This window comes from Pelophylax lessonae (assembly GCF_965119305.1).
Source record: "Pelophylax lessonae genome assembly, chromosome: 7".
Classification (NCBI taxonomy): Eukaryota; Metazoa; Chordata; class Amphibia; order Anura; family Ranidae; genus Pelophylax; species Pelophylax lessonae.
This window is the reverse complement of record NC_138774.1, coordinates 163,937,178-163,952,231: the sequence shown is the minus strand read 5'-3', so window position 1 is coordinate 163,952,231 and position 15,054 is coordinate 163,937,178. Positions and strand designations below refer to the sequence as shown.

Here is a 15,054-nt window from a genome sequence, read left to right as displayed (position 1 = left end):
GCAACACCAGGCTGACTCCCTTCAGCTCACTGCAGTCTCCAGAGCTCTGGATCAGCAGATACTGCTGATTACAGTAACAAGGAAAAAGGGTGGTTGTGCTGAAACAGATATCTGCACAGCAGCACATGGTAAACCCTCCTTAGTCACTGCCAAGCAGAAGTGTTTCTCATCCTGGCCACCCACCCCCCTCAGCTATGTATTTCCAAAGAAAATACAGTTTATTGCAATGTAAAAAAGACAGACAGACAGACAGACAGACACTGTTCACACCATTTGCATTGGGCTGTGCTGGACAGTCATGCCCATCGCAGAGACAAGGCAATCTGCCTCCGTTCACACAAACAAGCTTGCAGTGGTGCACAGAGAGATATACAATTTTTTTTTCTTCAATCTCTGGACATATTCCACTTTTTTCTCAGCGCAATCATGCAATACTGCATTGCAGGGGTAAAAACGAAAGGGGGCACAGGGGTTGCATTTGCAACCCCGCTCCATGGGACCCGAGTGGCTACCCTGAACACCTATACAGAAGGAATGAGGGTATTCTACAGGAACAGATGCCCTCCTTTTTCTCCTGCAGCCACTAAAAGCCTGCTTGTCCTCCACTCCCTCAGCAGTCTTTCAACAGCTGGAGGAAGAAAAGTGGGTCCACAAAGTCAGGCAGTCCGGCTACAAGATTGAGTTTCGTTCTTACCCTCCGGAAAGATTCTTTCCTTCCAACGTGCGACTGTCCCTCGGTCCACTTACAGCCTCTCTTTGGGACGGTGGAAGAACTTTTACTTCAAGGGGTGATAGTCCCTGTTCGGACTTTGAAACGTTTTCAGGGATTTTCTCAAACCTGTGGACAGTTCCCAGGAAGGAAGGCAAGGTGCATCCAATCCTGGACCTCAAGCTGCTGAACTTCTTGTACAGGTGCAGAAGTTCAGAATGAAGTTGGTTCACATAGTGGTGGCTTCTCTGCATCAGGGGGATTTTTTTGCCTCCATCGACATCAAGGACGCTTACCTTTTACATTCCAATATGTGTCGGTCACCAACGCTTCCTCTGCTTTGCTGTGGGAGAGGAGCATTATCAGTTTGTGGCGTTACCCTTTGGTTTTGCCTCTGCTCCTCAGGTCTTCACAAAAGTGTTAGCCCCGGTGCTAACATTAAGTCAGCCTGGGCTACTTGGAGGACCTCCTTCTGCGATCAGAAGTCTCCTACTGCACTGGTAGAAATCCTGGAGATCTCCATACGGACCCCGAGGAAGTTCGGCTAGATTCTGAATCTTCTGAAGTCTGCTTTGGTTCCTTCCATGGAACTAGACCATCTGGATCTGACTCAGAACTCGGCCTTAGCCAGAGTACTTCTTCCTCTGAGCAAACTCCAGAAACAGCAGGCTGCAGTTTGTCTCCTGCTGTCCAGCAGATGGTCACTCCTCCGGACTTGCATGCGAGTGCTGGGCCTGATTGTGTCTACCTTCAAGCGGTCCCATACGAGGTCCCCGCAAGGGAGATTCTGATCAAATGGGACAAGACTCTGGACAACCAAGTCCAGCTGATCTGGGGTGCAAAAGGGTCCCTGATCTGGTGGCTTCGTTTTTCGGCGCACGGGTAGGGCAAATCCTTCCTCCCCTTGTATTGGACGGTGGTCACCATGGATGCCAGCCTGTCGGGTCTGGAGTTAGCTGGCATTCTCGGGTGGGCAGAACGTTCGTTACAGCTCTTTCGCTGTACACATTCCCGGGGTGGAAAACTGGCAGGTGGATTACCTCAGTCACCAGGCGTTGGACCAGGGAGAATGGTCTCTTTATCTGGAAGGGTTTAATCAGTTGTGTCTCTGACGGGCACCCCCGGGATGGATCTGTTGGCGTCTCGGCTCAACAGAAAGGTGCAGAGGTTCGTGGCACGGTCACGAGATCCATTGGCGGACTCCACAGGCGCTGGTGGCCCCATGGGGTCAGTATTATCTGATTTACGCCTTCCCTCCTCTCAAGCTTCTGCCAAGACTTCTTCGCAGGATCGAGTCAGAAGTAATTCCGGTCATCTTAGTGTCCCCGGACTGGCCTCGCCGTGCTTGGTGCGCTGATCAGGTGCGGCTGGTTGCCAACGTTCCTTGGAAGCTTCCTCTCAGGGAAGATCTGCTGTCCCAAGGACCAATCTTCCATCCTGCTTTACAATCGCTATCTTTGACAGCTTGGCTGTTAAAAGCCAGGCGCTGAAGGATAGGGGTTGGTCTGAATTGTTGATTCCAACGCTGTTAAAATCCTAGGATATCTACTTCTAGAAAGATCTACCATTGTACGTAGAACACGTACATCGCATTGCAAGTATCCCTTGGGATTCATTCTTGCTCCCTCTCGGTGGCTCAGATCTTCACCTTGCTTCACGGGGGTTGAACAGAAAATGCCCTTTAGTACCATCAAAGACCAGGTGTCTGCTTTGGCGATCTTCTTTCAACGACTCTTGGCCACACACACACACTCCCTGGTGCATACTTTTCTAAAGGGCGTTCGCCATTTGGTTCCTCCAGTGCGGTCTCCGTGGCCACTTGGGGACCTCAATTTTGTGCTTTCGGTCCTCCAGAAGTTTACCTTTGAGATTCTTTGGGAGATTCCCTTGTTTACGCTGTCTCATTAGGTGGGAATGAAGATCTTGTGTTGACTAGCGGCGTTATCCTGTCAATCACCTTACTTGGTTCACAGAGATAAGGTGGTTCTTTGCCCCTGTCATTCATTAATTCCTAAGGTTGTCTCTGATTCTCTGATTTCTATTTGAATGAAGACATTGTGTAGCCTTCCCTGTGTCCCAGGCCAAAACATCCTAAGGAAATTGCCTTGCAAGCCTTGGATATTGTTGGGGCAATTAGGGTGTACCTGGCAGCTATATAGTCTTTTTATAGGAAGTCAGACTCACCATTTGTGCTTGCGGTCAGATCTCAGACAGGGCTGTCCGCTTCCTCTGCGATCATTCCCAGATGGATCAGACAGATGTGGATTCAGGCCTATTCCATCAGGGGTCAGGTTCCTCCTTTCCCTATCAAGGCGCACTGTAATTGGGCGATCAGTGTCTCCTGGGCCTTCTGTCATCAGGTGTCAGTGACGCAGGTTTGCAAGGCGGCCATCTAGTCGTTGGTGCACACTTTCACAAAGTTCAATGTGGATGTGTTGGCATCTGCGGATGCCTCTTTTGGCCGCAAGACTTTGCAGGCTGCGGTTTAGAGGACTTGGTCCTCTTTTTAAGGGTGTATTGTTTTTTTCAGGTGGGCTCCAATTGTTTTGGTTGAGCCAATGTTGCCTGGTTTGGCTACTGTTTTTAGCCTTGGGAATTTTTTGCTGTTCCCACCCCTTATGTTTAACGCTGCTTTGGGATGTCCCAATGGTTAAGAATATCAGGAGCTGTGTCCGTCAATGTACGAAATAAAAAATAGGATTTTTGACTTACTGTAAAACCCATTTCTCTGATGTTCATTGACGGACACAGCACCCACCCCTCCGTGGAATTGTAATTGTTCTGTCATGGCTTGTAACAAAACTGAGTACCTATAGCCAAGAGAGGGAGTATACCGCCTGGGACAGCCTATAGGCGTAGCTAGACTTTTTTTTTTTTTTTTCCTGCTTCGTGTCCTACTCCTGTAGGGGGAAGTATAACCCAGTGGTTAAAAATATCAGAAGCTGTGTCCGTAATTATACGAGAAGTCAAAAATCCTAATATTTTAGGAGAGGGTGGCACCTTTTTAAAACTGATTTTTATAATTTTTTTTGATAACTTTGTGTAGCTACAAAGCCAAACTTTCCACTGGCCAATGCTATTTGTCAGTGTACTCAGTAGCTGGTATACTTTGAAGGAAACAGCAGCTAGTTCGCTTCATACTTGTTGGTACACAAGTGGGTTTAACTGGGTTAAATGTTTTTTTTCTATTTTATTCTACATCGTTATAAATAAAATAACTCTCTAGTGAGTATATAACCAGCTATGGATTTTGGGCATTCTTCAAAAACTGTGTGTGTCTGTTATGCCTGGTCTCTCCCTCTCCCCCCACAGCTCTTCTGTGACAGCCACTGACAATATCCGGCTGTCATTGCGACAGCTAGTATTGCTTTTACATGAGCAGGTCAGCATCCGCTGATTGTTTGTAACTTCTCTTGTTTAAAGCAGATCAAGAGGGTGACTGATATTACCATGCTCCAATCAATCCCTGTGACCAGAATGGCATATTACACGCTCGTCCTTTCCCTGTGCAGAAATTCACTTGCTCTGGTATAACAATCTAAATACAAGCAGAAAGACTGGTTGTTCAGGGTAACTTGGAATTTAACACTTTAAGCACATGGTAGTGGCTACAAAATCTGTGTGTAAATGGAAATGTGCCTTTTGGCTGACAAACCCTTACAGGATAGTATGCTATAGTAGCTTCTTTAAAGAGGCCAACGTTTGTATGTTTCTAATAGGGCATTCAGAGATTCAGCTTAAAGTAGAACTTTGTGTTGATTATAGGTGGCCTCAAGTGTGTACACCTGTCCAAAGGGCCACACAATAGCATAGTTCTCATAACTTCGCTATTGATACATTACATGATTCAAACCAGGAAAAAAAAAAAAAATCTGATATTAGCGCAACAGCGTCATATTCACAAGTTTGCTATTGCTAAAACTCTCAATGACCTTGTGCTTTCATACACAAGAGTTTAATTGTTCATCAGTTACAGCAGCACTATCTGTCAATCAGAGCTGCCCCATGTCTTAGTCGGCCACCACACAGTGCACTACACTTTTCCCTCGACTTATTTTAGAACAGTGTTTATTTTTTTGCATAATGACTTAAAGTACACTGAGTACCAAAGAGCTTGAAAGTTTGATACAGCATCAAAAAGGGGATGGAACAACAGAGAACGGGCATAGAGTACCCGGTATGGTTTTTTTCAAATAATGACATAGCTAGACCAGAATCACAAAACAACAGCAGCATGCACTCAACCATACACAATTTATGCTCCCCCACATGTGCTTCAGTTATGAATTGACAAAAGAGTGATCTGTACCGATAAATCACTGTGTCCTTTCAGAAAAGGAAAGGGCTGGGAAATAGCATATTTACAGGACCCTTCCCTTCCGCCAGCTCAGCAAAGCAGGGGGGAGCCGTTTTCCCTCCAGGTCAGGGCGTAAAAGCTTAGCCCACTCGGTCAGGGTCTGCGACACCAGGGCGATGGTGAATATTGTCCTCCGTGCCGAACCAGCCAGGGTGTACAAATTGTGGGCCACAGCCTCCGCCTTCCTGTCAGGGAGGTCCTTAAAGGCCAGGAATGCATCAACCAGAATCAAGGTTGCCTTGAGTATTCTGGAAACTGGAAGGTCCACCACCGGTGGAACAGTCCACTTCTTAAGAAAGGACTCCTTATAAGGGTATTGCGTAGCAAAGCACTTCAGGACCCCAAGGGGACGCTTTGGTCGTCATTACTCTGTAGTGACAATTCTGTCAAAATAGGGGGGAAAGGTTACACCTTTGCTGCTCTGGATGGCATGAAAGTGCCAAGGGGGACCTGCAGCTCCATCATAGCTGAAACTGCATCCTCCATCTTTAAAGGTCTAATGCACAGATACTATCAGTGCAAACCCCCCCCCCCCCCCACCCAGCGCTTTTTTGTACGCAGTTGCAGAAGTGTCTCAGTATCCTCACTATCTGAGGATTCAGGGCGCGTGGTTGACGACCCATGCAGGGTGACCCACATCCGTGGAAGCCGAATCAGATTTAGGATCTGAGGGGACAGATGAGGCAGGGGAAGGCAGGGGGTGCTTTATGCCAGCCGTTGCCCAAAAGCCAACTCCATCGGGGACACAAAGGACTCCAGGACCGTTGTCAGTGCGTAGATGGATTGGGCCCAGAGAACCCCGAGGCCTCAGAGAGGGGATCAGGTGGGGGAAACGTGATCCAAAGACTCAATGAGTCACCAGGGGGTTCCTACAAAAAAGTGGGAAACACTGCTAAGGAACAACCCCCACCGCTCTGACAGCACACCCGGTTTGCCAGTCACAGAGCCACAAACAATCCTCAGAGGGAGTCCACCAGACTCCTCACCCCGCAGAAACCAGGCACCGTAGCAACCAGGAGAATCTGCACTGCACGTTGGACGATCAGGAAAGGATCCAGGAGTTATCCAGGAGTTAGCACCAGGAGATGAGGAAGGGCTCCCACCGCCGAAATCTCCACCCATTGTGCTCCACCTGTCATTGGCCGCCGCTATTTTCTATGGCAAACCACCGCAAAATGGCTGCCAGACTACATGCATTGCAGCACAAAGGCTAAAAAAAAAATCATAGCACCCAAGGCTCCCAGGAGGGACCCCTAAACCTAAGGACAGGCACAGGCAGGACAAGGGGCCCTGGTAGGAGCGCCTACAAGGTACAACCCCCCCCCCGCACAGCCGATTGTCTGGTCGCCGGCGTGCACCCCCCCCCCCCCAAACGCCAGCATAGCGCCCTGCCCCCACTCCGGGAGGTGTACCAGACCACCCACACAGCATCAGTGGGGGGTAGGATGGGGGGGGAGGGGTAACAGGTGAAGGGAGTGACAGGAAGGAGGGGTCTGACCATCCCCATGGAGGGGCCCGCGTCCACCCCAAAACCCTCCAGGGGGAGAGGGGGGCAGCTACTCACCCTACCAGGAACCAGACGGGCACCGCTCCAGACAGAACCCCTCGCCATCGAAATGGGGGGACTGTCGCCAAGAAAGAACGCTGCGACTCAGGCCTAAAACCAGTCGTATGCGACCTTGCAAGGCGTTTAACTCCCAGGCCAGCACCCATCCAATGGGGCTATGTCGTTGTCGACCTAGCGCAGAGCTGAGGGCTACGCGCGGTCGCTGGCCAGACTGGGATGACCACTGGAACGAGATTATCCAGCCAGTCGTCCCGCAGTTGATTGTAGATCTCACAGGAAAAACCAGGTAAAAAAAGAAAAAATGTATCTAAAAAGAAAAAGATTTTGCCAGGACCAGAGATCCCAGGTAAGGAACTAGGTCCTTACTCCTGATTAGACAGAAAAAAAAAAAAAAAAACTGAGTACCTATAGCAGGGAGGGGGGGGGGGGGGGGGGGGAGTACACTCCCAGGGACTGCCCATAGACATAGCAAGACATTTTCTGCCTTGTGTCTTACTCCAGTAGGGGGCAGTATAACCCAATGGTTAAGAATATCAGGAGCTGTGTCCGTCAATGAACGCAAGATAAATATATTTATACAGTTCACACACAGATTTGAAACCATACTTACAAAAGTTTGGTCTTTATTTTTACAGACTTCTGGTTGAACTGTTGGGATTGTTTAATGAGTCCAAGCGATTCCAGTGTTTCGGGATCTAGGCGTTCTTTAAGAATTGTGTCAGACACTAGATACTGTAAAAGAATATTCAATTTTTTTATTTTGTCAATAAATGGAGAAGTGCTATAACATACAAAACAGTTGTACTAGTTTCTCAATGCATCAATTAACTATGAGTATGTCAAAGTAAACACACACAAAAAAAAAAATAATAATAAAAAAGAGAAAATAAGGTTACAGTAACCATCATTCAGAAGCAGTAGCTTATATAGAGCTAATCAGGACCCTGAATCCAGGGAAGCCTATGTGTGGGTGGTGGAGCCCCATCTAGCTCATCCTTTGTCAAAAACTTGTGGATTTTTCCTGCATTCATAAGCCAATTTGCACAGAGGTAAATGGTCTTCAACCAATCATAACCAAATTGTCATAGAAAAGAGGAGGAGAAGTTACTTTCCATGTGAAAAGGGTCGTTTTCCAGGTATAGGAGTGGAAAGTTAGAACATTCAGCATTATAGGAATTATGGGAGACCTACCAGTTTCTAAACATGCCATTTTTTTGGTGGATGGGAATATTGGGGAGTTCCAGGACTCAAGGGATGAAATCATTGACCTTTAGCCAAAAGTTTGAGTCATACTGAGAGGTCAAGAAACAGTGTGTGTGGGGGGGGAGCAGCGAAATAAAGCATAGTGTAGAGCCATTTAATGCAATCTAGCAGCTGTAAAGAGGCTGCGATGAACCAATTTCAGCTGCATCAATCTGCCCCTAGGAGTGAACCCTTTTATGTATCCTCAAATTCCACCCAGTCCTGGTCAGTAATCTGGAGAGCAGGTAAAGACCACTTATCTCGCTCTAGAGGTGTTAGTAAAAAAAAAAAGTGGTTATAAAAGGCAGACGGTTTTCTATGCATTAAGATAACAAACCTGTGTGCAACAGCCTCCCTCAACCCCCCTCTTACCAGAGGTCCATCTAGATCCAGCGATGTAGCATGAGAGAATCGGCTGTCCGGGAATCCCCACCTCATTGGCTGAGACAGCAGTCCGGTACCATTGGCTCCTGCTACTGTCAAATTCTGTGAGCCAATGAGAAGAGAAAGGAGGTGGGGGCCAGGCTGCAGCTCTGTGTCGGAATAGACACAGGGAGCTGCAGCTCGGTTTGGGTGCCCCCATAGCAAGCTGCTTGCTGTGGGGGAACTCAACATGAGGGAGTGCCAGGAGCACCGAAGAGGGACCCGAGAAGAGGACCTGGGCTGCTCTGTACAAACCACTAAGCAGAGTAGGTAGGGATAACATGTTATTTTTAATGAAAAGAAAAACGAGACTTCAGTATCAATAAGGTTAGAGTAATAGGTAGAGACTAATTTGGTGCTATCTGGCCTTCTCAGGAGTTGTTCAAAGAAGGTAATAATTTTAAGGTTTATAAGTTGTGAACTGTATATGGCTTGCAAAAAAGTAGTGAATTATATGGTTGGGGGTAGTTCAAATTCCTCCTTCATATCTAAGATAAATAGGAGTTCTAGCAAGAGCAGAAAAAAAAAAAAAATTCACAAAATTAATTGAAAATATTAATATAGTTGAAGGGGGGGGGGAAGCAAAAACACACTAATTAGTCCAAAGTGACCATATCAAGAGAACAAGATATTGTAAATAAAGGTGCCCTGAAAAATGAGATTCGATGTTCGGTCAACCAATACGTTCTACCTCCCATCCCTTCCAGCACTGCAACTTTGTCATTCAGCACTTCCAGGAGTGCTGAGGTTCCATCTTCAGACACCATAAAAGAGGACTGATAAAATGTACAAGGGCACCATTGCACCCTTTGTGAGAAAACATGTGAGAAATGTGAGAAGTGTGAATTTTGGCTGCTGTGAGTCCACCCCCTCAGCACATCATAACTGATACTTCAGTACAAAAAAAAAAAAAAAATCGTCTAGGGAGAAGAAACGCAAGCTTTCCATGCTGAGCTCTTTAGGAGCCAGATATGGAGTGGGTGGACACAGACACAATTATTCAGGCTGCCAGAATGTGTGATGTTCTGCTGTTCCTTTACAATTTAAAGAGCACATCCAGGCAATAAGGAAAAATAAGCCATTGTTTTTCACTTCTAGTAGGCTAGCTATTTAACTCAAATGACCCCCTTTATGTCTTGCAAGGTTAAAGATGGAATACACACTGCTTACCAAGTACCGAACCTATGTTAGTCTGTTAGTCAACAGATGAAGGCATCACCCTTTTCATAGTGGGTATACAGCAGGATGGAGGGAAAACACACTGCAGAGTACACAAGGTACACAGTGCCTCTAGACAGGAGACTACAGTGCATCCAGAAAGTACTCACAGCACTTCACTTTTTCCACATTTTGTTCGGTTACAGCCTTATTCCAAAATTGATTAAGTTCATTATTTTCCACAAAATTCTACAAACAATACCCTATAATGACAATGTGAAAGACATTTTAAATCTTTGCAAATGTATTTAAAAAAAAAAAAATCCCACGTACATAAGTATTATTCACAGCCCTTGCTTGTTGAAACACCTTTGGCACAAATTACAGCCTCAAGTCTTGTATGATGCTACAAGCTTGGCACACATTTTTTGGGCATTTCATCTCATTCTTCTTTGCAGGACCTCTCAAGCTCCATCAGGTTGGATGGGGAGCATCTGTGAACAGCTAATTTTAGATCTCTCTAGAGAGATTCAATTGGGTTCAAGTCTGGGCCACTCAAAGACATTCACATAGTTGTCCCATAGCCATTCCTTTGTTATCTTGGCTGTGTGTTTAGGGTTGTTGTCCTGTTGGAAGATGAACCTTTCCCCCAGTCTGAGATCCAGAGCGCTCTGGAGCAGATTTTCATCAAGGATGTCTCTGTACATTGCTGCATTTATCTTTCCTTCGATCCTGACTAGTCTCCCAGTTCCTGTAGCTGAAAAACATCCCACAGCCTAATGTTGCCACCACCATGCTTCACTGTAGGGATGGTATTGGCCAGGTGAAGAGCGGTGCCTGGTTTCCTTCAGACATCAGTCTTGCCATTCAGGCCACAGAGTTTAAACTGTTCCATCAGACCAGAGAATTTGGTTTCTCATGGTCCGGGTCTCCTTCAGGTGTCTTTTGGAAAACTCCAGCTGGGCTGTCATGTGCCTTTTACTGAAGTTGCTTCAGTCTGGCCACTCTATTATACAGACCTGATGGGTGGAGTGCTGCAGAGATGATTGTTCTTCTGGAAGGTTCTCCTCTCTCCACAGAGAAACGCTGGAGCAATGACATAGTAACCATGGGGTTCTTGACTAAGGCCCTTTTTCCCCCCAATCGCTCAGTTTGGCTGGGCGGCCTGCTCTTGGAAGACTTCTGATGGTTCCAAACTTCTTCCATTTACGGATGATGGAGGCCACTGCGCGGATGATGGAGGCCACTGCGCTCATTGGGACCTTCAATGCTGCAGAAATTTTTTCTATACCCTTACCCAGATCTGTGCCTCGATACAATCCTGTCTCGGAGGTCTACAGACAATTCCTTTGACTTCATGGCTTGGTTTGTGCTCTGACATGCATGGTTAACTGTGGGAAACTATTAAGACAAGTGTGTGCCTTCTCAAATCACGTCCAGTCAATTGAATTTACTACAGGTGGACCCCAATCCAGTTGTAGAAACATCTCAAAGACGATTAGTGGAAAAAGGATGCACTTGAGCTCAACTTTGAGTGTCATGGCAAAGGCTGCTAATACCCAAGTACATGTGATTTTTTTAATACATTTTTAAATATTTCAAACAAACTACTTTCACACTGTCATTATTGGGTATGGCTTGTAGAATTTTGAGAAAAATAATGAATTTAATACATTTTGAAATAAGGCTGTAACATAAAATGTGGTAAAAGTGAAGCGCTGTGAATACTTTCCGGATGCACTGTATGTATTGAAAGTATTGACAGTGAGGTCTTACAGACTACTAGAAGGAAGGGAGAGCATTCAAACTCACTGGCAGATTGGTATTCGCAAAAATCTAAAATTAACTGCTACCAAAAAAAAAAAAAAAAAAAAGAAAATTAAAAAATAGCAGTAGGTGGCTTGGTGAACTGGAAGACCAATTATTGCAATATTTACTTGAAGGTTTAGATAACATTCATTTTTTTTTTTTTTCTTTTGCGCGCACACACACACACACACACACACACACACACACACACACACACACACACACACTTCTGCCTTGATTATCACACTGCAATCGCAGCAAACTGCATCACGGGAAGCTTGCTTTTCAATAAGGAGCAGAAGCTTCTTTTGGGTGAAAAGCTTTGCGCAATGAGATTTATAGCGCAACAACTGCACCCACACCATTGAAAATGAATGGCACATGAACAAGCATAGAGCAGTTTGTCAGTTTTGCAGAGCAATTGGAGATTGTGGGCAGAATTGTAGCAATTCTGCCCACGATAGCAAATGCCCGGGTGTGAAAGAGGCCTTATAGATTATCCACTAGACAGAACAATCCATTAACAATTACTGACGTATTTATATACTGAATCTTAACAAATTAAAAAATAAAAATCTAAAAAGCTTTCATAACTTCATGTTGCAATTTCAAAAACGACAGTCTGCTTCTCAGTTAGATTATAATTTTGAAAAATGGGATTTTGACTTACCGTAAAATCCATTTCTCTGATGTTCATTGATGGACACAGCTTCAGATCTTCATACCGTTGGGTTATACTGCCCCCTACAGGAGTAGGACACTAGGCAGAAAAAAATCTGGCTATGCCCATGGGCAGTCCCAGAGGGTATACTGCCTCTCTGCACTATGGGTACTCCGTTTAGCTACAAGCCATGTCAAAAGAATTACAACTCTACAGTGGGGTGGAAGCTGTGTACGTCAATGAACATCAGGTGAGGGGGGGGGGGGGTGCCTAATGGGAAACCCAGGGGTCCAACCGCCCCAAGGAGGGGCCCACCTAAACCCCAAAACCCTCCGGGGGGGTACAGCTACTCACCATACCAGGAACAGACCGGGCACTGCCCCAGACAGAGCTAAATGGGGGGGGGGCTGTCGGCCAGGAGGAACGCTGCGACTCTCGCTGTGACCCGGTCATAAGCGACCTAGCGAGGCATTTAACTGGCAGGCCAGCCCCCGTCCAGTGAGGAAATGTTGCGGCTGACCTAGAGCGGAGCTGAGGTCTGCGTGCACTCGCTAGCCAGACTGGGTTGACCACTGGATCTTGATTATACAGTCTGTTGCCCAGTCCAGCAGTCGATTGTAGATCTTCCAGGGAAAAAAAAAAAAAAAAACTGGAAGAACAAAGATCCCAGCAAGGAACTAGGTCCTTACTCCTGTCTAGGCAAAAAAAAAGTGCCTATAGCAGAGAAAGAGTATACCCCCTGGGACTGCCCATAGGCGTAGCCAAACTTTTTCTGCCTAATGTCCTACTCCAGTGGGGGGTAGTATAACCCAACAGTTTTGAAGATCTGAAGCTGTGTCAGACAACGAACGAAAGCGAAAAAGACTATACAGTCAAAGGCTTTTAACAGTTAAAGTCCACCCCGTAGCAGTTTTACTACTACAGGGCAGCACCTGTGCGCCAGATTATATATATATGTGATCTGTTTCTTAAGGTTAGGGTGCTCATATGTGCGCAGCCAGTGGCAGGTACCATGGACTCAAAGTCCGCCGGAAACTACCAATGGTCTGCCTATGTACACAAGGTAGATAGCTGTTCTGTCAGCAGGGAGGGTAAGGATCTTGTGTTTTGCAAAGCAGGGATGTGGATCCATGCCTTACCCTAGTAAAAGCAACTCCCACGGTTTAGAAAAATCACAAGCTAGGCACACATTTAACCCTTTGATCACCCCTGCTGTTAACCTCTTCACAGCCAGTGTCATTAGTACTGTGATAAAAAATATGCACTGTCATTAATCACTGTCACTGGTCCCCAAAAAGAGTCAGTGTCCAAATTTTCAGACACAATATCGCAGTCCCGATGATGATCACCGACATTACTAGTAAAAAAAAAAAAAAATGAAGAACAAAAATATCCTATAGTTTGTAGACCCGATAACTTTCATGTAAACCAATCAATATATGCTTATTGGGATATTTTTTTACCATAAATACATAGCAAAATACCTACTGGCACTTTTCTGTTTTTATTCCAACCCTGCAAGCATGAAAATTAGTTCTACAATATATCCATATAAACCAAAAAATAATTTTTATAAATACATTCACTGTATCTTCTGACAAAACTTGGATTTTAAAAAATGATCCTTACCAAACATGAGGATACAAGCTGGGTAAAATGATCCCGTCTCCATTTTTCTTCAAAACAGCCTGTTTCAATATCTGTGTTTAAAGGAAATTGACACAATCAAGCTCAAAAGGTTGAAAAATAATAATAATAATAATAATAATAATAATAATAATAATAGTAGAAAAAGAACTAATATATACTTTACCCTGCCCCATTATAGCCCTAAAAAGTAAATGGAAGACTCTACATACTGTCCATTAACCACTCTGCAACCGCTCACAGTAATACTACTGCGGCAGAGTGGCTCGTTCCCGTCCAGCCACGTAGTATTAACGTGACTGGACTCCTCCCCTTCTGGGCGGCGCTTGCGCGCCGCCGGAGGCTCGCTCCCGCTGTTTTCATTCACAGCGGGAGTCGGGCCAGGGGAGGAGCAGCGGCGATCGCCGCTGCTCTTACCCGATCGTCGGGGATCGAGTCTGGAGATCCGCCCGCTGTGTGTAAACACAGCGGGCGGATCTCCATAGTGACAGGGAGTGACAGATCGGACTGTTCAGCATAGCTGGACATCCGATCTGTCCATGAATCACATAGTCACCTCCCCCCCTACACGTCAGTAAGCACCAGGCATACATTAACCCCTCCCTCTCCAATAAAATTAACCCCTTCCCTGCCAGTGTCATTTTTACAGTAACAGTGCATATATATAGCACTGATTACTGCAGTAATGTCACTGGTACCCCCAAAAGTGTCAAAAATGTCAGTCAGGGGTCCGGTCTGTCCGCCGCAATGTCGCAGTCCCGCAAAAAAAAAAAAATCGCAGATCGCCGCCATTACGCGTTAAAAAAAAAACACCAAAAATGACAGAAATCTTTCCCTTTGTTAGTAAACGCAATAACTTTTGCGCAAACCAATCAAAATATGCTTATTGCGATTTTTTTTACCAAACATAGGTAGCAGAAAACAAATTGGCCAAAAACTTTTAAAAAATTGGTTTTTACATCTTTTTTGGGGGGAATTTCATATAAAAAAATGTGAAAAATATTGTTATTTTTTCAAAATAAACGCTCTTTTTTTGTTTATAGCGCAAAAAGTAAAAATCGCACAGGTGATCAAATACCACCAAAAGAAAGCTCTGTTTGTGGGAAAAAAAGGACGTAAATTTCGTTTGGGTACGGCGTCGCACGACCGCGCAATTGTCAGTTGAAGTCGCACAGCGCCGAATCGCAAAAAGTGGCCTGGACGGAAGACAGCAAAATCCTCCGGTTGTAAAGTGGTTAAAAAGGGGAAGGTAGCCTTTCAAAAACTGAAAAAAGGTGAACACGTTACACCAGGGGTAGGAAACCTTTGAGAGGTGGAAATCTACCTTAGCAACATGAAAGATCAACGATAACCAGGGTTCAGGGCCTTTTTTTTTTTCTTCCTTTTCTTTTCGTTTCAGCTGCAGCAGGGGAATTGGTTTCAGTAAATGCCACCTATCCTGTTCAGGTTTTGCTTCCTCTCCTGCTTGCGACTGACTGGTA

General features: G+C 45.5%; 1 protein-coding gene across 1 annotated transcript in view; it reads right to left on the bottom strand.

Annotated features, from left to right (window-relative positions):
* Positions 1 to 15,054, bottom strand: part of THOC2 (THO complex subunit 2) — a 282,137-nt gene that overhangs the window by 243,947 nt on the left and 23,136 nt on the right. Inside the window, exons 5-6 of the mRNA XM_082263317.1 lie at positions 13,556 to 13,626; positions 7,244 to 7,365 (exon numbers count right to left, since the gene is read on the bottom strand). Of these exons, the coding sequence (XP_082119443.1) occupies positions 7,244 to 7,365; positions 13,556 to 13,626 (193 nt within the window). The remainder of the gene's footprint in view (positions 1 to 7,243; positions 7,366 to 13,555; positions 13,627 to 15,054) is intronic.